This window comes from Pecten maximus, chromosome 13 (assembly GCF_902652985.1).
Source record: "Pecten maximus chromosome 13, xPecMax1.1, whole genome shotgun sequence".
In the NCBI taxonomy this organism is placed as follows: domain Eukaryota; kingdom Metazoa; phylum Mollusca; class Bivalvia; order Pectinida; family Pectinidae; genus Pecten; species Pecten maximus.
Window position 1 is genome coordinate 14,024,528 of NC_047027.1, and position 27,306 is coordinate 14,051,833.

Sequence of the window (27,306 nt, forward strand, 5' to 3'; positions counted from 1 at the left end):
TACAAGGTTTTGGGTACTCGATCCCTCCCCTGTTAAAGGTTGTTTTTTTATGATTTTTCTTATTGAAAAAGTCCCCAATAACCTAATTAAGGTTTTTTTTATTCTTTTTTTTCCACTGCAGTTTTTTTAAGTACATGTACATAATAAAAAGCTGACCATTCTGTATAACAAGTTAATCCTGCTGTGATCTCTAACATCAACAATGGGTAACAGCACAGGACATTAATAATTGAGTGGGAATCGTGTGGAACTCTCTAGTGTCACGAACATAAGTAATGAATTAGGGGTTTACAGGCCTACACTCAAATACTACAATTAATATGTCCAGTTTAAAGTGAAAGTCAATATTGTGATGGTAATTACATGTCTTTATGATCAAGCATGATGTAAATTTATGTATTAGGGAAAATATTTACATGGTAACATAGAGTATTACTATATGAATCATTTTTTAGAATAATGACTTTTATTTGAGGTCTGTCTGAAAAAAATAGGTTTTGAGAATGTTTTATAAGATTGGTGTAAGCTGTGTCAAGAATGGTGGGTAGAGGCGAGAATGAAGGCATGTATCCTGGCGATGTCTGGTGTCAGAACTAATGTTTAGGGGTGTCCTGGAGACAGTGTTGTCTGTGTATTCACGGCAAATGAATTATTCAGATTTATGCGGAGACTTTAAACAGAAAGTAAACTGACTCGGTAGAGCACACAGATTAATGACTTTAACCTTGCCTTATACTTGAGTTTACTTTCCATTTGAATGGTGTATCTACACAGAGGTCCACCTTGTACTGTTAAAGAGGTTTCAAGATCGTGTTACTTAGAGTTGTATAGTGTGAGACAGTTCAGCATTTGTTGTATCAAAATAAGTATGAATTTCAAATTAACTTCTGTATCAATTTGTGCTGATTTTAAAAAAAAATCATTTTTAATGATTCCATAAGATGGCAAAGATTTAAAATAATTTTTAATTTAAACACTTTGTTTTTTTCATTTCTGGTTTTAAAACTGTTAATGTATATGAATTCATGTGCCAATGAAATCAACTTTTTGCCATAAATCAAAGTTTCATTTTAAACTGAAATGCATTAGTGGTCATGTCATCTGAACGAGTTCAATAATTTGATATACCTCAAGCCTTTAGGTGAATGCTATATAGAATTATTGAACAAGTTTATATTCCATATATATATGACATTTGTCACGAGTGTTAGATTCTGTTTAACAAATAAATCATATTTATGATAATGTAAATGATTTCTAATTTCTATTCAAATTACGACTAGACAGTAAAATTATCATGTTTCTCTGCAGAGACAACCATACGTGTGACATCATAATCATATTAATTGTGATGTCAAAAAGTATTTATGATGTCACAATAGTATTATTACTATTACACATATGAATTATAATATTCACACCGTATGGTCATATGACCTGGTAGAGTGGTCTAGATATGTGATACTTACAATTATAAAATGAACCTATTGAAACTTAAACTTGAATCACTCTTATTAATGTGGATGGTATCACCAAGTTATTAGTCCAGTCAAGTGATTAACTCACTGAGATTTCAACAGAGATAGTTATAATGTAAATACATAAGATGTATTCCCCAAACTAAATCTTGATTTAAAACTGCAACACATCTACAGATTTAGTAAAACACTCGAAGAATTTCATTTCTGAAAGAATTCTAAAGAACTTTGACTAGCCTGTTGCATTTTATTTCTAACTGTTTGGATAATAATACCATTGTGACAAGGTTGTGTAAATGTTTGAGCTGCCATTACCAATGTATTGCTGTACAAAATGAGTTTTCGGATTGTAGTCTGTAAGCCTCGGGTATATCGGCGGTAAACATCACATGTAAGTTCTAAAAGCCTTTATGCCTATGGGACAATTGATGTGTTTTTTGAAAGGTGTCTTATATATAAATGTATAACTTTTACATATATTTCTCAATTTCAAATTACGAAGTAGAAATGAAAAGTCTTTTTATATGATATTTTGATAATAATTCTGTTTGCCACACATAATTATCAGATTTAAATAACCCGAACAAGAAAAACAGTATGATGTTTGTTTACCTAAAGGTAGTACTTGGCTGACAAGTCTTGGCAACGACAACATAGAGATGTGTATTAGGTCTCCTCGTATGAGTGGCTCTTTGTGAGATTAATAGTGTTTGTACGAGGATTAGGTCCAAAGTTATTGTCAGATCTTTATATACCAAGTTCAGTATCAACATAAAAATCTATATTTTCTATGTGAGTCACTTACAGCCCTGTATTGTCCAGTTAAGACTCTGTATGACCATATCTATCTTACACGAAAACAGACTGTATACATAGTTATAACACCTTAAACCACTTAATATAGATATAATACAACATATCCATTCTCTATAATGACATATTTTTACTTCAATAAGCCTAGGGGGTCATATTTCAATACTTTTGACTCGGGAGTTAATCATATTGGGAGAAAAAACGTTTAGTCCCTAATAAAGAGTTCACAATTCAAGCAATCATACCTAGAGAGATTTTGATTAAACTTCACACAAAGATAAAGGATCATATCTCAGACAATGATAATTTTGAGTTTCAGGGTTTTTAGGTCAAGGCCACTATAAATGTTTATAGGGGTGTGTGGGGTGTGTGTGAGGGCCCGGTGGGGAGGGGTAGCTGTAGGGGACATGTATTAATGCTTTAGCACTACGGGGGGGGGGGGGTCATTACCCTGGAAGTATGCTTGTTATGCCAGGTCCTCATGCCACTGTATTTATCCGATAGTTATCAGCCCATGCCTGGTAATAACTTAATAAGCCCACTCATGTTTATTGCCGTTCTGAATGATATTAAAAAAGCAAACTAATCTGATGTCGTTGTACTGCAATAAGGCAGTACCCTGTCAAAGTGAATAAGTTGGTCCCCTGGGGTTACTACAGAATAGGTATATAGCACTATATAAGTTGAGAATGTTTATACACAACTTGTCAAGATTCATACATTCTTAGGGTTATAGACTGATTCAATGAGTCTTTCAGTAAAAGCGGGGTGAGATCAATTAACAAGCTATCATGTGATCTGCATATTATGCAGGCCAATTCAGGGTTTAAATATCAAACACCAACATTTACTTATGTAATGTACCAGGTAGATATTGAGTGTTTTATAGGGACTTAAAAAGGAGTTCTTTTACTTTTGTACAATAATGTTTGTAAAAAGTCTTCAACATTTGCAGGGTGTACGAATTCAGGGAATGTTGACTCTTTCATTATGACTGTACATAAAGGTACAGAATTTCCCCAACAACCTTGGCAGTATATACAATACAGAATTTCCCCGACAACCTTGTCAGTATATACAATACAGAATTTCCCCGACAACCTTGGTAGTATATACAATACAGAATTTCCCCGACAACCTTGGCAGTATATACAATACAGAATTTCCCCGACAACCTTGGCAGTATATACAATACAGAATTTCCCCGACAACCTTGGTAGTATATACAATACAGAATTTCCCCGACAACCTTGGCAGTATACAATACAGAATTTCCCCGACAACCTTGGCAGTATATACAATACAGAATTTCCCCGACAACCTTGGCAGTACATACAATACAGAATTTCCCCGACAACCTTGGCAGTATATACAATACAGACTTTCCCCAACAACCTTGGCAGTATATACAATACAGAATTTCCCTGACAACCTTGACAGTATACAATACAGAATTTCCCCGACAACCTTGGCAGTATATAATAGAGAATTTCCCCGACAACCTTGGCAGTATATACAATACAGGATTTCCTCGACAACCTTGGCAGTATACAATACAGAATTTCCCTGACAACCTTGGCAGTATATAATAGAGAATTTCCCCGACAACTTTGGCAGTATATACAATACAGGATTTCCCCGACAACCTTGGCAGTATATACAATACAGGATTTCCCCGACAACCTTGGCAGTATATACAATACAGGATTTCCTCGACAACCTTGGCAGTATACAATACAGAATTTCCCCAACAACCTTGGCAGTATATAATAGAGAATTTCCCCGACAACCTTGGCAGTATACAATACAGGATTTCCCCGACAACCTTGGCAGTATATACAATAGAGAATTTCCCCGACAACCTTGGCAGTATATACAATTCAGAATTTCCCCGACAACCTTGGCAGTATACAATACAGGATTTCCCCGACAACCTTGGCAGTATATACAATACAGAATTTCCCCGACAACCTTGTCAGTATATACAATACAGGATTTCCCCGACAACCTTGGCAGTATACAATACAGAATTTCCCCGACAACCTTGGCAGTATATACAATACAGAATTTCCCCGACAACCTTGGCAGTATACAATACAGAATTTCCCCGACAACCTTGTCAGTATATACAATACAGAATTTCCCCGACAACCTTGGCAGTATATACAATACAGAATTTCCCCGACAACCTTGGCAGTATACAATACAGAATTTCCCCGACAACCTTGGCAGTATATACAATACAGAATTTCCCCGACAACCTTGGCAGTGTATACAATACAGAATTTCCCCGACAACCTTGGCAGTATACAATACCTTCACCAATACCTTCACACCTGTAATCTAAATCCTGGCGGGTTTGGAAGTATGAGTTTATATTTTGTTCTTGAGTAATTTAAAACTTTTTCTCCTGAATGGTGATTCTTACTTGTACTATACATTTACCTTGGATCATCTCCAAGTCCTGACATTTAACAGGCGTAGTATTGGCACTATATATACCTACCTTACAACAGTATGACAAGACATTTGAGCTTTGTCATCCAGAGTTGTATACAGACAGTGTTAATTCTAAAAGATTAACCATTCTTAAAACTTACAATAGATTACTGAGCTTGCAGCATAAATATCATTTGATATTTCCTTGTTTTCCTTAGGTTGTTTAATAAGTCCATATTTAATTATTTCTAAGAAAACCAATAGTTCCCTGTGCATATGAAGTTGTCATCAATATTTTTCTTGTGTTAGTTTAGAACTATTTGGTTTAGTTTTTCACAAAGAAGTAAGTTGTCCTTTAGACGAACGTACATAGAGAGGCGAGCATATGTTTTCATAATCAACTTTACATATATGTATATGTATACATATATAACCGCATTTTACCTAATAAGCGCACTATATGCTTATAAAAACACACTAGCCCTCCACCTCTGGGTTGCGAGTTCGAAACCTAAGTGGGGTACATTTTTTTGTATTTGCCAGGGACTGACCGTAGGCCGGTGGTTTTTCTCCGGGTACTCCAGCTTTTCTCCATTTCCAAACCTGCCATGTCCTTAAAGACCCTTGCTGTGTATAGGACGTTAAACAAAATAAACCAATACAAATTATTAAAATACAGAAGGGGTGTGCTTATGATAAAACCATGTCCAGGGAAACTGACTGTCCTTGTGAAATCTGAGTGGCAAACTTAACCACTTTATTTATATTTACAATACATTTATGTTACAAAAACAACCAGATTCTTTGATTAAATGACTGAATATTATATTGGCAGATGAGTGATGTAAGGAACATTTTATGTTTCAATTAGCGCATCCAGCCTCCTTTCCTTAAAAAGGTGGGGTGCACTTATAGGGACAGGTCCATATAATGGATGGAATACAGCACGTAATGTAAATTACATATATATTAGAATTCTTTTATGTTCCCCACATACATTTAGTTATCACACTTTGTGACAGGGATATGACATGTCTTGTGTAGTTACGTTAATAAAAATGTTATTATTGAATATTAATTGATTAGAAATATTAACTGAACAATTTGTTTTTTATACCGTAATACTACCACTAAAAGCTAGAATTTAATTTTCATTATATTCAATTTTACTCTGAAGATTAGGAATTTTTTAAACTCAACATTTATATCTGCTTGGCTAAATCAAATTGTAATTAAATTATAATTGACACTAGTTTCTTTAGGGGTGTAACGGTCACTAACCTACCTTGCTTCAATTAGGATTTGAAAACTAGGTGTAGGTGTCATTCATTTTAAGTGTGTAGTGTGTAGTTATAATCAATTCATCTATAGTAGACATAATGTACAGGTCTGTAATGGAAATACATTTAAATTCCAGTGGAAATTAAATATATGCATAAAAATGTATCAAATTAGAATGCTTTTACCTGCTTGAATTTAAATATTTTCTTAGATTTTATAATTTGATGTTATATGTATGTATAATATTTTCATATTTAAATGTACCAAAGAGTAACATTAATACTTTTAAAAAACTAATTCAAAATGTTATTTTCATATATAGATTCTTCGACTTTTAAAACATTAATGACAACATTATAGGCAATATTGCCTGGTATATTTATAGTCTGTTCATTTCAGCTTCCAATCACACTTCATATACAGGAAACGATTAGAATACTACTAGATCGATACACCAACTCTTTAACAAAATATGACACCACTAGGAGATATGTCCAAGGGTTGGTTAACTGTTGTATCTCGGTCATTCTTACATCATTGTAAACCAAGGAGTCTGTACTGTCATTGAAACAAACTACAGAAGTCTCTCAGGTTTCCGGCGATGTCATTCCCAGTAATTAAGCCCTCCCCAAAATTTGTAACTAAAATTTTTCACCTCGGGGGAGAGGACTTAATTATTTGAGAATAAATTTGTATATATAAGATTTGTTACCATGTAGGTTAGTGATTCTAGTGGAGAGAAAAGGTGGTCTAATCCCTTAAAAAACTACGGAGTGATTCTGACAGGGTGGAGAAACTGATATATACATAGAAAGACATATGCCTAACCAAGCAAATTACGATTACTTGTCCCCGATTGTCACCCAGATATATGATGTTTGTATTTATCCTCCAGGCTCCCATCAACTCCCCTCAACATCATATACACTTTCTTGTTCTTCAAATCATTTGGTCAAAGTAAAAGATGTTTGGTGGTAAAACCAAACATCTAGATGATATGGGCCATTAGTGAATTTTTGAAGTGCCAAAATGCTGTCCTGTACTAGTAGACAGTTAAGTTGTTATAGAATGATATACTTGTTGAGCTAAGTCGTAGAAAGATCGCTTTGTTTTGTAGAACTTTACACCAGTTGTTCGTACAACAGCAGTTTTCTGTAGTAAAGAGAAATGATCGATGCCAGATTTGCCAATATTGAGCTCTACAATCTCTGTATTTCTGTCCATATTGTAATTTTAGCTCCTTATCAGAAATCTATAGTTTACGCCCGAGTAGTACTCGACAACCTCAGAAAGAGAATTGTTTCATATATTTTCATTACATATATATTACAAAACACTGGTTTGTGTAGATGTATTCAGAATTATATAAATACATAACATGGGAAAGCTGAAAATGATAATAATACTGTACAGTTCTCATACAAGTCAGGTGACACAAGTTGTTGTTTTATTGTTTATAAATAGAATATTTTATTTATTGTAAGCTTAACAAACTTTGTGTTATATTAAATTCCTCCGATCACCTGGTCTCCTGCCAAACCTACTCGGCCTTTGGCCGATTCTAAATTAATGCCCTGTACCTGTAGTATGGTATGTAATTAAGATAGCTGTTTATCGGAATTTGATCAATCTTTGGATATTTAATCCTCTCCAGCTCGGTGTACTGGGGAATGGTAAACAGTTTAACCCTATGCTCGATAATCTATTAGTATAAATCTACTATATAATAGAATGTTATGCAATTATCTTATTAATGTTTTTATGTGTACATGTATATGATTGATATTCAGCTGTAGTAGTCAAATCTATTTAATCTTCTACAGTCTATAGTTATTTATACTGACACAAATAAAACTGTCCCTATATTTCTGCCATGCTATGTAGAACTTGTCCATACAGCCCTCATGGGCCTCTTGTGGGGTTACCATTTATCCTTGAGCTGAGTTTGTTTTTAGTACTCAATCAGAACTCACAAACCCAGAGTCAGAATGGTTGGTAATATCCTTGTGGGTATTTGATTTCCCTATATTTGTTAATTACATGTATAGCGTGGAATTAAATACTGAGCTAATATTAAAATGTATCTTTAAAATGTAAAGAACTACTTCACTACAGAATTTATTGTAATACAAGGCCATATATGTGTAAAGTGCAAATTTGTCAAGTAATAAATACATTAATTGTATATAGTATCGTGTAACAGTGAGGGATGTACTTGTTAATTGAATGTAACTTACCAATGTAAAGCGTTAATTGAATGGAACTTACCAATGTAAAGCGTTAATTGAATGGAACTTACCAATGTAAAGCGTTAATTGAATGGAACTTACCAATGTAAAGCGTTAATTGAATGGAACTTACCAATGTAAAGCGTTCATTGAATGGAACTTACCAATGTAAAGCGTTGCTCGTTAACACTCCTTTAAGGGGCACCTTGCATTTGAACTCCCAACAATATTCAACAGTATTCAAAGAAAATTGAATATCCTAAAGTATGTAAAGTTACCTCCCCTTCCAGATTTGGGACTTTTTGTAAAATCTGTTTTTATCACTGTGACATTTAAGTGAACTTTTCCAAAGTGACATTAATTTCAGAGTAATGTATTTTAATTGACCTGCATCTATCTTTAATGTACCAAGGCAAGTATAATTACACACCACCATAAGCGTTTCATGCAGGGCAGACATTTATATTGCCTTTAAGTAAATCTGAGACTACATAGTATTTAAATTCTACCCCCACTACAACAACTGGAAGTTTGAAGTGTATGTGTATGGGGGGGGGGGGGGGGGGGGGGGGGGGGGGGGGGGGGGGGCTGCTTTGCTTTCCTCCCTCGATCTCCAAGGCTTATTTCCTTAATTTCATATTTAAGCCAAATTCCAAATCTTTTCAGCCTACTATAAATCTCCTTCCCATTTCACCAAAATGGCCGCTGGCCAATTGATTACATTTTAGACAATATATTATTTTCTTTTAAGTTTCTAAAGAATGTTTATCATTGATATAATTTCCTATAAAAGTTAAATCTAATACAATGTCTCAAATTATCTATATATGATATATATCTAATATTAATTTCTATGTTTCCAGCCCCCGCCAGGCCCCCCTCCAGGTGCCCCTCATGGTGTACCTCCCGGACTGCCACCTGGTATTCCCCGTCCACCCGGCCTTCCCCAAGGACTTCCACCCCCAGAACCGTACAACTTCGACTACAGTCAGGCTCCGGACCAGGAAAGTCGGTTACCACCCCAGACGAATCAGGACTATGAGCCTCAGTACCATCCTCAGGGTTCTCCGCCCTACCAACAACAGCCTGTTCAACAGCAAACACAACAGTCGAGGCATCCCCCGCCACCGGAACACCCTTCCCCTCAGTCCCAGAATCCCCAGTACCAACGCCATCCGTCTTATGAACAACAACCCCATCCTGTGTACGAACAGCAACATCAGGGCTATGAACAGCAACATCAGGGCTATGAACAGCAACATCAGGGCTATGAGCAGCAACATCGGGGCTATGAACAGCAACATCAGGGCTATGAACAGCAACATTCCTATGAAGCAGAATTAAAGAATCGCTCACCAAATCCGTACCCCAAGATCCCACCGATATCTGCAGGGACCAATGAAAGGACTATTTCTGGTCCTATTCGTGTGGAGCTTGATGGGTACTCTCTAATTCATCAAAAGAATCGAATGAAAGACCCAAATGAGCAACCATGGTACCCTGTATACACACTGAGCGATTACAAGAAACTCAAAAAGGAGCTAGAGGCGAATCGACCTGGACCTCTGGGGCCGGACATGGAGAACGAGACTCTCCAAGAAAAGGTATCTTACCACTCATTGGTCAGTTATATTGGCTGTCAGTTTGATAACTAGGGCTCTTCATCCTGTATTTAAAGACTATGTGTCTGTCCATTTTGTGCTGTTGTATATTACTCCAATTAGTAGCATGCTGGGATTAAGGACAATTATCAAATTGAATTAACTTGACTTACTTTCAAGTCACAGGGGTAAATTGTGCTAAAATAAATCTTTAGATAACTTATTCTCAATAACCAAGAGGCCTTTAGGGTCATCATAATTAAGGTATTATAAGCAACTAACATGCCGGGATGGATGGCAGAAACGAAGTTTGTTCAAAAATAATTTCTGTTATAGACATTGTCCTACATAATATAGCTAGTTTGATATTATTGTCCTACATAATATAGCAGGGTTGCCAACCTGTCAGTAGCCCAATGTGGGAGATCTCCCACATTGGGCTCTTCCAATGTGTGAGACTTTTTGACGACGTCGCGGCATCACGGCTTTTTATTATTTGATTAAATGTTGCAGAAAAAATATCAGACATTAACAGATATTTAAGCCATTTATTTAATATATATTCTTGCTTTGAAATCTCCTCCTTTGGAGCAAGCTGATAGTCAATAATTTCCTCCTGAAGTGAATCCTTCTCCTCATCCTTGGTGACATTACATGTAATCTAGCTGCCAGTTGTAGAACTTAAAGAACTAAATAAGTTTCCAATAGCTTTTGTAAGTTGATTATTAATAGTTTTAATCAATAGTTTAAGGTTAAGATTATAAAATGTTTTTAAGCAATGGATAACTATTTATATCATGTAGGAGTTTAAGATTTTTGGATTTAATTTCTAGTAGATAAAGTATATAGCTCTATGGCTAGGTACCAAAAAATCCATGTCAAAGAAGGATCATGCAGGGGGAACTTTGCAATCATTTTGTCCGTCACTGCCATATAGAATTTCCCGATTGTCTTGCAATAGTAAAATCTGTCAGGAGTTTAATTTCTAGCTGTGGTAATTATATAAAATTTTACCTAAAAAACCAACTCAATGCCAACTGACAAAATGTGGCGTTTTATATCACATACTGCACTTGATCTGATCGAAAAGTTAGCTTTAAACAACTTGCAATAGGCATGCTCATTTCAGAAAACACTTTTAGAAATTATCCAATCGTGATTTTTTCTGCATGGCGATTCTTTGAACTTCGTCTTGGCGAGCTTAATGGACCAGATAGCGATCTTTTTCCTTTAAGGTGACGGCATATTTCAAGAAATATCAAAGGGATTGTTAAGTTATAAACTGAGTATGTGAATATTACTCACTATTTTTGTAGGCCTAAGCTTAGTTATCGCGTAAGAAGTCGACTCTCCGAACGAGCTTCCGTCGCTACCAACCGGATGTGAAGCGCGACGCCTGGTGTAATCTTTACAAAAATTGTACGAGTTATTCCCCTTTGACCAGTCCCAAGCTAAAGTTGTCGATTTCATGGCTTCGCGTGAGGCGACTTGAGAAAACTTAATCGATGTGTGAGATTTGTACCTCACGTTACGTGAGGATTGCTTCAACGTGAGAAGGGACAATTTAGGGACGTTTTTACGTGAGTTTTTTGTCTCACGTGAGTGAGTTGGCAACCCTGATATAGCTAGTTTGATATTATTGTCCTACATAATATAGCTAGTTTGATATTATTGTCCTACATAATATAGCTAGTTTGATATTATTGTATAGTTTATAATTCTCTCAAGTAGTCTTCACAGGTCTGCATTCCTCCGTACCGGATCAAAATATTATTTAGCCAATTAAGTTTCATTTTGACAAAAAATATTTTACAGGTTCCATCCTGTATTGAGAATATCGTCCATTAATCCAGTTTATATAAATGTTTTTTTCTTCACTATGTCAACAGACTGTAAGAAAACAGAAGCAAAATGAGTATGCACGGCTGGTGATGGAACGAAACAGACAGGAATTGCTGGATCGTAAACCAGTTCGTCGCCATCCTTCCAGTGACCAGCACGAGGAGGCCAACAAACGTCGTACTGTAAGTCAGTCTTTGGTGTACGACAGCTTTCCTGATACACCCCTGTCTGGCTCCCCCAGCAAACATATCCACCAGGCCCTCAACTCCACCTCCGCCCCAGGGCGCCTGGCCAAAACACGGCCCCGGGGCGAGGCCAATAGGCGTAAACTTGTAAGTTGGATGTGACCTGTCCATTGCTTGTGTTTCAACAGAGTTATGGTTGGGTGTTAACAAGGTGTTGAAATTTTACGGTGTTGTTTGTTTTTGTTTGTTGATTTTTAACTGATTTGTTTACAACTGAAATGTCTCGTTGTTCTCACCATCATTGTTGTGTGTTTGTTGACATCTTTACCTGTACATCGTCTTTTGGTACAATATATCATAATGTTCTTTTATCTCGAAATATTTCTCAAACTGGTATGTTTAATTAGTTAAAAGTATTCCTTTTTTCCCCCCAATTAAGGCTATTGTGTATTCTCGGAGTGGTACATCAAATGAATTTTGATATATGAACATAATTTCTAAGTTACAATTTTAATGGTGTTTTGTGTGTGTTGCCATTTTAAAAGTGTTTGGTTTTTGTTTTGATGTTTTAATGGTATTTTGATTTTAATGGTGTTTTAATTTTAATGGTATTTTGTGTAAATGGCTCTGTTGCTATTGTGATGGTATTTTTTTCCTGGGGTTTATACGTTGTAATTTTAATGGTGTTTTTGTTAATTTTGCTGTGATTTTAATGATGTTTTTGTTTGTTGCCAAATTAAAATTGTTTTGATCTGTCATTAGGAATGGTATATTAGTACCCTAACAGTGAAACCAGAGGACTGTAGGTTTCCTCCGTCCAACTTGTACCTACATTGTATATGTACAAAGGTAACTTCAAAGCTCTAGTGGCTTCATTCCTTAAGGGAATTTAATCAAACTTCACGCAATTATCAAGGACCATGATATCTCAGTCAAGTTGGAGTTTTAGGAATTTTTTTGTCAAGGACCACAATGTCTCAGTCAAGTCCGAGTTTTAGGAATTTTTTGCTCAAGGTCATAGTTACTGTTACTATTTTAAGTGAGGGCCAGTGGGGGACATGTATAGGTTAAGCAATAGTCTGTTTTAAATCAATATGTGGAAGTTGATTTAATCTTAAGTCATACCATATTTGACAGCTTAATAAAATCTGATTTTGATCAGCATTAAAAGGGCTTTAATTCACAATATATTATATTGATTTGTTATATGTAAAGGTCAGAGTCCAGTTGATATGTTGTTTGGTTTGGTGGTGGTTTGGTGGTGGTTCGGCGTTAGTGAATGGTTCTAGATGTCCAGGTGGTGGTAGATTTCGTACGGACAGTATATGGACAGGTCACATCCAACAAAATTTCAAAAGTCAAATTATTACTCATGAAGTTTACCTAAAACTTCTAGGAAACTAGTATCGATATATATTCATCTTTCACACATAGCCTACAAGCAGGGTTTGCATTGAAGCTGTCCCAATAGCCTTTTGAGCATAGAAAATTAAAAGGACCCCATTTTTTCTTGAAGATGATTCAAACTATTCACAAGGATCCAATTTTATCTGAAAAGGACCCCATTTATGAAATGTCCAGCGCAAACCCTGCTACAAGTACGGCTTGAATTTACATTATACGTATACAAGGTCATGAAAAGCTGATGTCTATGATAACTTTTTTGGTCTTATAGTTCTGAAGTTTGACTGAATAATAGAATACCTGGTATATGTATTTTCTCTATTTGTTTAGAGTATAGCCAAGAAGAATTGATTTGAAGCTAAAATGCTTTGGAACATTATCAGAAATATAAAAGGCCTGATGTTGAATGCATGTTTTGTAATACTGTACATATGTATTCGTCTGTGATTTGGAGCTTTGAATTTTTTTTTGTGGGTACAAACTTCTGTGGTTAACCCATTCACCAATAATGTAATAATAGTATCAATACAAACAACAATATATGTTGTATCTATATTCATGGTTTCCTAGCAACTACGAGAAACAATGAAAGTTTCATGTTATGAATTATCAACTTTTCTATTGGGTAGAGCAGAATATCATATTTATCTTCTAATAAGCTCATATCAAACAATAAACCAAGTCCATTGTAGTAAAATTACCAATCAATGTCACCATACTTCGATTGTCCTGTACATAATAAACCTTCCTCCTGATTGTAGTCGATGCTATATGGCGATCCCACCCCCACCCCCAACTCACACTTCTCCCTACCCCCTACCCCCTACCCCCTGGGCTTACTGCAGGATAAATATGGCTGTAGTAGTATTAATGTAGATACATTTTGTACTTGTGTTTAAAAGCATGCAACTACTTACAAACAATTACTGGTATCTAATGTCGTTAAACCAACACTTATTATAAATATTTCAAGTTTATCAGGAAAAGTCTTTTCTAGTATCATTTAATGTATTAAGTTAATTATCGAAAAAATTAATATTTATTGTTTTCTTTTTAGCTCGTCTCTTCGAAGAAGAGTGAGAGCTTATGTCGTCACTCCGGCGTCGGCGTCGGTGTCGGCGTCGGCGTCGGCGTTGGTTTTCCAAATGTTAAATTTTTGGTGCAAGTGTTGAAAGGCATAGTAATTTATGGTAATATGGTCCCTGTGGGGGTCAAACTATCCCCTGCCGGAGTTAAACTAAAAGATTTTTTGGAAAAAAACCAGATTTTTAAAAATATTTTGGACTTAGAAAATTTTTGCGTTAAGTTTTTGGTGCAAGTGTTGAAAGGTATTAATACACCACTTCATAATTGTACTAGGGTGCTGATAATTGGCAATAGAGTCCCTCTGGGGTTAGACTATCCCCTGCCAGAGTTAAACTAAAAGATTTTTTTGGGAAAAAACCAGAATTTTCAAATTTTTGGACTTAGAATATTTCTGCGTTAAGTTTTTGGTGCAAGTGTTAAGAGGTTTTAATACATCACTTTATAATTGTACTAGGGTGCTGATATTTGGTAAAAGAGTCCCTATGGAGTTACACTATCCCTTCTTGGGGTGAAACTGAAAATAAAACAATGTGAAAATGCTCACAATAGACAATTTATACCGATCCACATTTTTCAAGGGAGAAAACTCTCATCAGGATAATATTTTGTCAAAAAATTGAAGAAATATGTCCAAAAGCAATTACATTTGTATTTAATATATTCATTTAATCTACAACAGCATAGCTTGTCTCCCGAAGGTTTGTCAATAAATAATTTATATATATATAAATTCGTATGGTTTTGAAAATTGCATGAATTCACAAAGCATAATCTGATCAAGTAAACAATATAAATATTATTAATGCAATTTGCGAAACCAGTCCAATTAATATATTTTAATTATTTATTGACAAACATTTGCGAGACGAGCTATGCTGTTCTCCAACAGCTCTTGTTTATATGATAAAATTAGTTTTGAACAGATTCAGTTTCAGATAACAAAAAACATTCACTCGTGCTTCATACTCGTGAAATATATGTTATATTAAACGGGAAACTAATCTAATATCCTCTATATATTGAATGAATCTTAATTTCATTAGTCTTCTTGAAAAAGCTTATAAATACTACATTGTACTACTGGGTAAGTATAAACTATAGGGTTAGTGGATACACTGGTATTTTTAGGCCTTTTATTATAAAGCTACATACATGTACATGTTTATATTTTAATTATATGAGAATCCTGGTAACCCCTGAAATGTTTTTATCTTTTTTTTTCCCATCTTTGCAGGCTCTGGATTATGCCAAAAATGTTCCCAAACCAGTGGTGAAGCAGAAACCCTCACAGTACAATTCATACGAAGTCTCGTCTCAATTGTCTCCCTTGAATAAGAAAGGTAATCAGTCACCCGTGAAGATACAGACACCAGTGGAAGTGGTAGACCTCCAGAAACTTCAGCGACGCCATGAGGAGGATAAACAAAACGTAGCCATGATCAAACAAAATATTCCACAGAAAGTGTGACACTCAAAACAATAGGCATTTTATAATTGAGTATGACATTCTAGATGAAGACATTTCTATGAAATGTATAATGCAGACGATGACAGTGTCTGATAAGTGGGCATGCCTCTCCAAGCCACTAAGTTTCGCCCTGCCAAGTTTCTGTCCAAAGCATTTATTTCCCACTGTTGAAATTTGTACACATAAGCAGTGCAAATAAATTTACTGGTGTCTTTGCCTCTGTTGAATTCAACCTGATCCAAAGAAAACAGGACTGACAGCACTCTAGGTTTACACAGAAAATATAACAGTGCTTAAATTTGGACATCTGAATGTTTGTTATGTATTGAAAGGCTCCTCAAATGTCAAACATCTGTTGGACAAAGACAATTTAAAAATGCTAAGTTATTGAATATTTGATGTAAGTTACAAACCAATTACATTAAAAGTTGAGTGGGTGTAAAGAGTTAAGTGCTGAAATATCATTGAGATAATGTTGACCCAAGAGCTTGGATGAGATACAGTGTTATCATTAGATATAATTAAAATTTGTACAAGGTGAAAATCAATGTCATGTTTGTTAATTGTTCTGTGTATATATCAAATTTGAGAAATCATCACAATTTATGAAAAATAATCATGGAAATATGTCACCTTCTCACTTTACATTGTACACAGTTCAGAGAAAATTTAAAACACTGGAAACACATTGTAATTATTTTGAAAGGTAAAACAGGATTTGTAGACCCAATAGTGTGTTCGTACATTCATAGAGGGAGATTGTCACATTGATCAGATTTTTACAAGAGATAATTTTTTCACATATCTATGATTATGGTGTTAGAAAATGGTCTAACACAGTAATAAAACTATTTCGTGTGAAAGCGAAGTGTTTGAAATTGATATTTAATTTTGACAATTTTATTAACAGATATACTTTTAGAAAAAAAAAAATCTGACAATTTCTGTGGATATCAAAAGGAAGATATAGCATGACAATCAATGGTTAATATTAATATATTTATTATAATATAAATAACTATATAGTACAATATCTACTAACTTGACAGAAATATTTTATTTTTTATTTAGAAAAAAAATATACAGAACTACTATAATTGGATCAAACGTTCAGGGTTCAATATTTAGTACAGGATCCTTGATAGTAGTTAGTTGTATCCAACCTAAAGACCGATCGGTAGGGTCACTTTGATCTGCGAATGTAGAAAAAACTTACATTATTATAGTTATTCACATTTACGAATGTTTTTCTAGTAGATGGGAGACATGATAGTCTGTTAAATATCCCGTCATAGAGAATGAATGAATGAGAAGTTTCACAGAGAGATGAAGAGATAATAATCTGACTGTGTTTGTTTTCTATTTTTAAGATATATCTATGTATTATTAGTTAGTGCCAAATCTACAGTAGTGATTTATTATAAAGATATATATACTTTTTTTGCTTTGTATATTACCACATTTATCCTGTAATAAGCCCACCACCTGGTAATAAGCCCATGTCTAGTATAATAAGCCCACACCTGGTAATAAGCCAATGTCTGGTAATAAGCCCACATCTGCTATTTCCTTGTCCTGTGATAAGCACATCCCGTTTGGTCGAGGTTTAACATGTGCTGGATGCTGAGTTTATTACAGGATAAATACAGTACAAATCATTTAGTAATCAATAGCTATGCAAACTGCACTTGAACATAGATCATGTACCATTTCACATTTTCATTTTCTCAAAAAATATTTCTAGAGGAAAATACGTCATCATACTCCAGGTAAGACGTTGTACAGTATTTGATAGGTTTTACGTCTGCTGTTATGTTTTACGTCCGCTATCTATTCGACCTTTCAGCTGACGAGCACAATCCCCCATACATTAATGTGTATATATAGTCACTGTCCAGTATCATCCATAAGTTATTATCAGGTTGATAGGCCAGATTCTTGGTGTGCTATATGTACATGGAAAAGTGTGCATAAATATTATATAAAATGGAAGACAATGTGTACATGTGTATGCATGGCCACAGGGTATAATTCATATCCTACAGTCCATATACCGGGTATGTACTGTCTATCATGTAATATATATATCGACCCATGAGTGGGGAACTTGTGTCTGAGTCCCTGTGCTTGAATCTAGTTTGGCAGATCAACATTACAATGCTTCAAAGTTGATGACTGCATGATTATTCAAGGGAGATAACTCCTAATTTAACGACGTGCACATAACTATGTGATTTCCAACTGTCTGTGATATTTACTGTATGCACACTTAGTTTCCCTTCAGATAAAAATAATTCTGATTATGAGTTTTTTTTTTTTTTCATTCCCCACATATGCATAATTCATTTATATTTATTTATTTCCAAATGTTTTATTTGGTTTCTAAGTCATTTGAGTAAGCATTTTTTATGTTTTTTTTTTCTTTTATCAATAGTAATAATTCTTTATCCTTGTATTAAGAACACCTGTCTAAACTGAACATTGACAGGATCAAAAGTGCTTTGTATAATGGACAGACATTAATGATTTTAACCTTCATATCAATTATTGTATTTAACTCTCTATACTACACAAGTCAAAACATTATCATTGATTTGTCAATGAAAATTACACAGATAAAAAGGGACATTTTTTTTTTATATTAAATAATTTTACAATTGAATTTGTGTGCTATGTACAAGGTTCAGATAGCATTAGATGTATTTATTTGTACAAATATGTAAATACATTTCTGGAATTCCGTCCAAGATACTAGATGTGATTTTGTTAATTTTACTGTGAGTGCACGAGTACTTGGAGAATGTAGTGTGTATAACTGTCGATACATGTATTGTGCTTGCTCTGCCCAGTAGGGGATCAAAGATAAGGAACTTAAATCATGAATACACATTCCATATTTATATTTATCCAGAAATAGGCCCACCCATGTTTCTACTACTGTTCAGCTAAATTACAGGTAAAACATGATATAATTTCATTGTCCTGTAATAAGCCCTTTGGGTCAGAGGTCATGTGTTGACGTTCCTCAGGTTTACAGGTAAAACAATGAAGAGTACATTTGTAACATTATAACTAGATATTCTGTTAGTGAGAGATATGTTAGGTGTACCGTAAAAAACAGATGCTAATGACTGTGATATTTTCGTGAATTTGTTGGTTTGGACTAATATTTTTTTTGTTTACTGTCTTTTAATTTCAATTAATTATATGTTGATTTGCATACAATTATAAATATATAAATATTCACCAGGAAATTTTGATTTTATCTATTTTTTCTTGAAGAATATTTTATAAACTTCTCTGTTTTAATCATTCATCAGTTCCTTGTAAAGTAAGAGATGTAAAAAGTTAAAGTGACGATCAGCAATTTTTTTGTCACAAATTTTTATTAAAAAAACATGGCTCATTGTAAATAAACATTCCATCATTATCAGAAATGCTATTTTTATAATGCTTAAAACCTGAAGCTCAAAACTTTCTATATCAGCTCTCAGTAGTTTATAGGAAAGGAAAGGGTAGAATTTCAAAGATATTTAAATATTTATTTACATGTATATATATAGACTTGTAACATTTTGTGTACCAAGGGAGACAACTGTCACAATATTATGTATTACTACAATTTGTAGGTGTGCTAGGAAACAAATTCTGTTATTTATTCTATTGATAGCTTGAGGAAAAAATTTCAAAGAGGTACAGATTTTTTTTTTTTCTTTTTCCCACTTTTTTAGCTGGTGGGGGCGAAACAGTATTACACAGGAGATTGTTCATTTTCATATACAGTAGTTGTATACTAAGGTTGTTTGTTCACGACTTTAATTAAGATATTTCTGGCCATGGCAAAAATTCAAAAAAGCATAAGGCTATATGAAAAAACCGTATGACCTTGACCTTCAACAACCTTCAAAGTATCAAGGAAAAGTCTTCAAGATTTCTTGTTTCATCAGATTGATGACTAAGTATTATTTAAGCAACGATGATTTGATATTTCAGTTTAATACAGATATCCAATGCCCTGAAATTGGTCCAGAGGAGAGATATTTATATATGATTACATAGTTTATGTATAGTGATACTATATATATATTGTGGTGTGACCTTTGATTTGTATGTAATTACAGGAATGTTACTTCCATATTCAAATAAATTAAATTATACCATGTCAGATGATATTTTTGTTTTAAATGTTCAGCTCATCCCGTAACAGTGTGGTTCGACACTCCCTTCGCGTGTCAGTTTGTGATTTCTCGGGCGGCTGAAAAACGGGCGGTCTGTGATGAAGTACTTGAGTGAGACTTTACCCTAATTTCTCTGGATGGCATGCGATGGTCCTCTTGTATGTTGTTCAGTGAGGTAGTCATCAACTACTACAAGGAGACTCCACCTCAAAATGACCCTGGCTGTTACAAGGGCGATAAACCCAGCAAACAAACATCCTGTAACAAGGTGACGAAGAGATGTTCATTTCTGATGTCACATGGTAAATAGCTGTCACTGAAGTGACCCTCCTCACTAGTCCCTGATTAAATGTGAGGATATTTTTTCTATCACTTCTTGATGATTTCTGTTTCTTTCACTGATTCAATGGCAATGAACTTAGTAATTGTTTCAGCAGTAATGATCTCTGTCACTGATTCAACAGTTATGATCTCTGTCACTGATTCAACAGTAATGTTCTCAGTCACTGATTCAACAATATTAATCTCAGTCACTGATTCAACAGTAATGATCTCAGTCACTGATTCAACATGAAATGATCTAATGTCACTGATTTAACTGTGATTATCTCTGTCACTGATTCAACAGTAATGATCTCTGTTAAGGTTCAACAGTAATGATCTCTGTCACTGATTCAACTGAAATGATCCAATGTCACTGATTCAACTGTGATTATCTCTGTCACTGATTCAACAGTTATGATCTCTGTCACTGATTCAACTGAAATGATCCAATGTCCCTGATTCAATTGTGATTATCTCTGTCACTGATTCAACTGTGATGATCTTTGTCACTGATTCAACAGTAATGTTGATTGTCACTGATTCAACAATAATAATCTCTCACTGATTCAACTGTGATGATCTCTGTCACTGATTCAACAGTAATGATCTCTGTCACTGATTCAACTGAAATGATCCAATGTCACTGATTCAACTGTGATTATCTCTGTCACTGATTCAACAGTAATGTTGACTCACTGATTCAACAATAATAATCTCTCACTGATTCAACTGTGATGATCTCTGTCACCAATTCAACAGTAATATTGACTGTCACTGATTCAACAATATTAATCTCTCACTGATTCAACAGTAATGATCTCTGTTAAGGTTCAACAGTAATGATCTCTGTTAAGGTTCAACAGTAATGATCTCAGTCACTGATTCAACTGAAATGATCCAATGTCACTGATTCAACTGTGATTATCTCTGTCACTGATTCAACAGTAATGATCTCTGTCACTGATTCAACTGAAATGATCCAATGTCACTGATTCAACTGTGATTATCTCTGTCACTGATTCAACCGTGATGATCTTTGTCACTGATTCAACAGTAATGTTGACTGTCACTGATTCAACAATAATAATCTCTCACTGATTCAACAGTAATGATCTCTGTTAAGGTTCAACACTGATGATCCCTGTAAATGATTCAACACTGATGATCTCTATAGCTTATGTTGACTTCCGTCACCGATTCAGCCTCGATGATCCTTGTCACTAATGTCGTCGATGATTTTGATATCTATGGCCGCCATTGAGAAACAGTTGTATCAGACAAATTGGCTACCGATTCGTAGAATTCTTATTTTCTTGTGTTTTGTGTGACATCTACAGGAGGGTTACAGATAGGGACTCTTCAGCCATTCCGTACAATAATATATATGAGGACAGTTGTCAACGAGACACCTACAGTGAGGGTCATATGAGGAAAGGTGTTTAAACAGATTTTATTGACATTAAAATGACAAAAAAAATTACCAACTTATAAATGACTTCTCTCGTCAAATATACAGTATTAGTCGAATCTTCCCGACCATTCCAGGAAATGTTGTGCAGCTTTGGCGATTTTTATATTGTCAGCTGGAGAAATGTTAGGAGCACCCTTACAAAGAACATCTACGCTATAGGACCGAACCATAACAAATCAGCAGTGAGTATTCTTCTTAGCTGACATACAAGGAACAAATTAGGAACCAGGTGAATCTACGAGATCAGCTCTGAAGAGGATCGTCATTAATGAACTTGATCGATTTCTTAGTCGGCTATGAAGAATATTTAATTTTCTGGGACCATAGCTAGTAAATTGTTTGTTACATATATTATTTACCGCCATAGATTTGTTTACATTAGACTTGGAGGAACTTAGAGAAGGCGTGTTTCTAATATTGTTATTCACGTCGTTCCAAAATTTTGAAGTAGAAGGAAAGAAAGAGATTTTTGAGAGTTGTAAACAAAATTGTTGTTCTCTAACTAAATGTGCATTTCGCAAATTATAAGGAACTACATTTACTTATATACATTGGCAATAAGCCGATGAGAGAACCTGGTACCAGATTATTAACAATGGAATACAATAAAGACCGTTTTCGCGCGTCTCTTCTCTTCGCAAGAGGAGGCCATCCGGTTTCTTCATATAAGAAATTTGTTTTTGTAAATGTGGGTAGCCCTGTTACTATTCTTGCAGCTTCTAAATTCATTTTTTTCTAATAACAAGGAATTTATTGTACCGAAGTTGTATGTCTAGGAGACACCAACAGTGAGGGTCATATGAGGACGGGTGTCTAGGGGACACCAACAGTGAGGGTCATATGAGGACGGGTGTCTCGGGGACATCAAACGTCAGGGTCATATGGGGACGGGTGTCAGGGAGACACCAACAGCCAGGGTCATATGAGGACGGGTGTCTAGGGGACACCAACAGCCAGGGTCATATGAGGACGGGTGTCTAGGAGACACCAACAGTGAGGGTCATATGAGGACGGGTGTCTCGGGGACATCAAACGTCAGGGTCATATGGGGACGGGTGTCAAGGAGACACCAACAGCCAGGGTCATATGAGGAAGGAAGGGTGCTTAGGTGACACCAACAATCAGGGTCATGTAAGGACGGGTGTCATATCGAGACATCTTTAAAAAAGTGAGACAGAGCAGATAGAACAAAATGAGTAAGGCCAAAATCCCGATCGACCTCTACGACCAATATGATTAGTTTATGCAAAATGAATGCTGCGGGCCCATTACGTTTTCTTCCTATTAGACTCGTAGATATGATTACATGAGGATAAAACTGAAGAAATGAGTAGATCGAGAAGGGAAGCTAGGAAAATGAAAAAAAAAAAAAAAAAAAAAACTATTTACCCCGAGATTTGATAAATATGATTAATTTGAAAGCCAGTTGATAAAAGGAGATCCCATCTCAAAATTACACTGGCTGTTGACTAAGACGTGAACCCAACATTCTAACAAGTTGTTATGTCGGACATTTAATTTATCTTCTTGTAAATAACATTAATCAAATTTAGACCTTATTTGTCAAATATAACGGATACAGTTGTCTGCCATCCAGTCGATACACTTTGTAAAAATGGATGTAATTCCTAATTATTGAAAATATCTTTGATATCGGATTCTACTGATCAGCCCAATCTACACAGAATGTCTGTTTGGGGAAACATTACTGGATTTTGTAGTTAAATTCAGCTTCTAAAGACTAATACCAGTCAAAGCACAATGATGGTTATTACATACTTTAATGGAGGCCGAGGAATACATTCTCTTGATCGAAATGGGAGGCTGTTGTGTGACAGTAAGATTTGTGATTATCGGATTAGACTAGCACAATGTGACAGTCGGTTGTTTAAAGGTCTTTGTGTTACGTCAATGGAGACAGATAAAAAGATGTGCTCAAATCCATACTCAGTGTTACTACCAATCCTACTAATTGGAAAAAGGTGTTTGGCATCAGCCGCATACTGATCAGAGAATTCTACACAGCATGTTCGTCCGAGGAAACGCGGGGGATGTCGGCAACGTGTTTCCTGTCAACAGATTAAAACTTGTGTATTAATATTTCAGTAGGGGATATATATGTTTCCAGTATATTCATTAATTGTGAAAGGAAAGGAGTTTTCGGAAACATCTTATATGTCAGCAACACATGTATCCAGACTCCTGGTTTTCCTATTTATCCAGTAGTCTTTTGGTGGAAAGTTATTTACCAATATACAATGACTTATTTCAATAATTAATTATCGTGTATGCAAATATGTAAGGATTAATGACGAAAGAGTGATTGTTCAGTATACATTGTGCGTGAACGGATTTGAAGACATCTTGATAATTGATACGTTTGGAGAATGGGCTGTCTCATTAGAACCCTTAGCAGTGTGGTATACAGTTATAGCATGCTTTTTGGTAAGTAATATAAAACAGAGATTGGCTCGGTTTTAAAAATGTGTTTTGATATTGTTTGACGTCCTATCAACAGCAATGATAATTATGCATGTATGTGGTGTACATCTAATTTGTGAAGAGAAATAAAATAAAGTTTCAAATTAAAAAAAAATGTATGTTCATGATTGGTTCTTTGTGATATCGCGATGCCGTCTTTATAGTGCTACCTCACTGAAACATACTGACGACGATACCAAGCAGGGACACCCCACCCGGTTACATTTTACTGACAACGGATGAACCAGTCGTTCCTCTTCAAAACTGCTAACAACAACTAGCATTTTTTTAAAAACTGTTTTGTTTCGGCAAGGGGACGTTTCAATGTAAAAATAATTGCCTCTACATTTGCATGCATAATTGAGAGAACGTTTAAACAGACAGCGAATCTGTTTTCTACACATTTAGTGGAAGATCATCTTAAAATCATTTATTTGAAAAATAGACATGCTCAGTACTCGTTGATCCGCCTGTTAGTTCCTTTTTCCCTCCCTACTTCACATTTTTGTATTTGGCCTTTATTTGACCTAGATTCTACTAGATTTGACCTAGATTTTACCAAATTTTACCAGATTATACCTAGATTTTACCAAATTTTACCATATTTGACCTAGATTTTACCAGATTTTACCAGGTTTGACCATATTTGACCTAGATTTTACCCGATTTGACCTGATCTAGATTGGACCAGATTGGACCAAACCTAGATTTGACCAGATTTGATCATTTGACCTATATTAAACGGATATGATCTAGATTTACTTGGCCGGTGTCATGGATGAAGCAATATCAACAGAGAATACCGACATCATCATGCAAACGAGACTCTAATTCTGAATCATAATAAGTAAATCTAGATAATATAAATTGCTCCACACTGGATGTATTCGTCTTCTACTTCATCGATGACACCCGCCACACAAATCTAGGTCGCGGCGACACCTACCACACAAATCTAGGTCACGACGACACCCGCCACACAAATCTAGGTCACGACGACACCTATCACACAAATCTAGGTCACGATGACACCTACCTTACAAATATATGTCACACGACACTCGCCATACAAATCTAGGTAATGACGACACCCGCCACATGAATCTAGGTCAAGGTGACACCCGCCGGACAAATCTAGGTCAAGGCGACCACGGTCACACAAATCTAGGTCAAGGCGACATCCGCCACACGAATCTAGGTCATAACGACACACGCCACACAAATCGATTTTGTGGTAAAATTAGGATTTGGTTTCAGTTTGTTTTTGAATTGTTAAACGTCCTATCGACAGCTTCCTTCATTTAAGGACGGCCTGCCCTGTGTACGAGATGCAAACCCGTAGTGAATAAATATGTGTGTTTTGAAAGGCTGCAATATGTTCGTGTTTGTCTCCTTGTGATAGTGCGGAACTGATTTTGTTTCCGTTTCCTTATTCTCTGCTTTGTGTCCACAAAAAAGAAATATAAAAACAACTTATAGAACAACTTGTAGAAAAAAGTGTTATTGTAAAATTTTAAAACATGTAAATATTTTATTTTCAGCGACATCAGCTGTTGACCTCTGTGGACGTTTTGATGACAACACCATGGTAGGAATGTCTCTGGATGGCTTTACCTACGACACCGTAATGACATGTGGTTTTCAACAATGTATATCATTATGTCAGAGGCGCCAGAACTGCATGAGTCTCAACTATATAAAACATCAACTCGTATGCGAACTGAACACTCGCTCAGTAGAGAACAGTGTTATGCTGACTACAAGAGATGGATGTGTATTCAGGAACATGAATGGGTCAACGCCACAGGTAAAACCGCGAATTTATTTTTTTGTCTATGTGCACTTTTTATCTATTTCTTTATCTATTTTTTATTTTATTTACTTTATTTATTTATTTACTTTATCCATTTTTTTTATTCATTTATTTTGAGTGTTACTTATTCTGGAATCTCGCTGTTCTCGTGTCGACACCATATTTGATGTATTTACACGACAACTTTAGAGATCCGATATGTTTTCTCCTTTGTTTTGCTTCTTTTTAATTTATCTCATTTTGTCGACGCCATATTTGACTTATCAAAATTTATCATATAAATGACAATTATAGAGAATTGTGATGTTTCCCCTCAGTAAATCATAGCATAGTAAATCTATGTCTTTTCGAGATTGTTAACATCAACAACAATAATTTCTAAAAGCTTGGTCTGTACCACAAGAAATGAGAAACCATTGCTACTTTTTATTTTAAATTACATCCGTGAATGAACCAATGTGTTAATGGGCCTTTACGAATGTTATTATAACTTGTTCTCCATTTCGTAAAAAGAAAACAACAAACAAAAAATGCTGAGTTATGTTACCTTCTGATCGTCTGGAGCAAAAGAAGTAAATCACTAAAGAAATGTAGATTACGTAGGAATTTGGTATGTTGTGAGCCCCGTATTGAATGAGGTACTCAAGGGTGTTCTTTTAAAGCCCTACTTTTCTCTGACTATATAGGGCCGTGTACCCAAGGACTGGTCTCATTTGTTTCGTTTATATCGACGAGGTAGCACTCTAAAAAACTGCTTTTGCAAAATGGACAAATTCGGTGAAAGAGCAGTGATCCAATATTTGCATCAGAAAGGTTTAACACGTAAGGCTATCCATAATGATATGGTAGCAACACCAGGGAAAGATGTCCCTTCATATGCTACAGTGAAAAGGTGGATGGCGGAATAAAAGCGCGGCCGACAGAGCCTTGAGGATGTCCCCCTGTCATGGAAGGCCTGTCAACGCTGCAACCCCAGAAATGGTCAGTAAAGTTCATAATATTGTTATAACTGACAAACGAGTCACAGAAAGGTATATAGCCAGTAGAGTTGGCATTTCACAGGAAAGAGTACATTCCAGGATCTTGCAATAAGAAAGCGTTTGGCCTGATGGGTACCAAGACTTCTGACGGTTGATCAGAAGTACTCCAGGTGCACATTATCGCGTGCTAATCTTAATCTTTTTTGAGGAAGATCCTGCTAACTTTCTTCAGAG

The 27,306-nt window shown here is 35.3% G+C and overlaps 1 protein-coding gene across 3 annotated transcripts in view; it reads left to right on the forward strand.

Moving 5' to 3' along the window:
• Positions 1-19,990, forward strand: part of LOC117340269 — a 35,340-nt gene extending 15,350 nt beyond the window's left edge. For all 3 annotated transcript variants that reach the window (XM_033902027.1, XM_033902025.1, XM_033902026.1), the window contains 3 exons: positions 9,103-9,843; positions 11,730-11,864; positions 15,592-19,990. In XM_033902027.1, the coding sequence (XP_033757918.1) occupies positions 9,103-9,843; positions 11,730-11,864; positions 15,592-15,825 (1,110 nt within the window). In that variant the 3' untranslated portion in view covers positions 15,826-19,990. The remainder of the gene's footprint in view (positions 1-9,102; positions 9,844-11,729; positions 11,865-15,591) is intronic.
• The last annotated feature ends 7,316 nt before the right edge of the window (positions 19,991-27,306 follow it).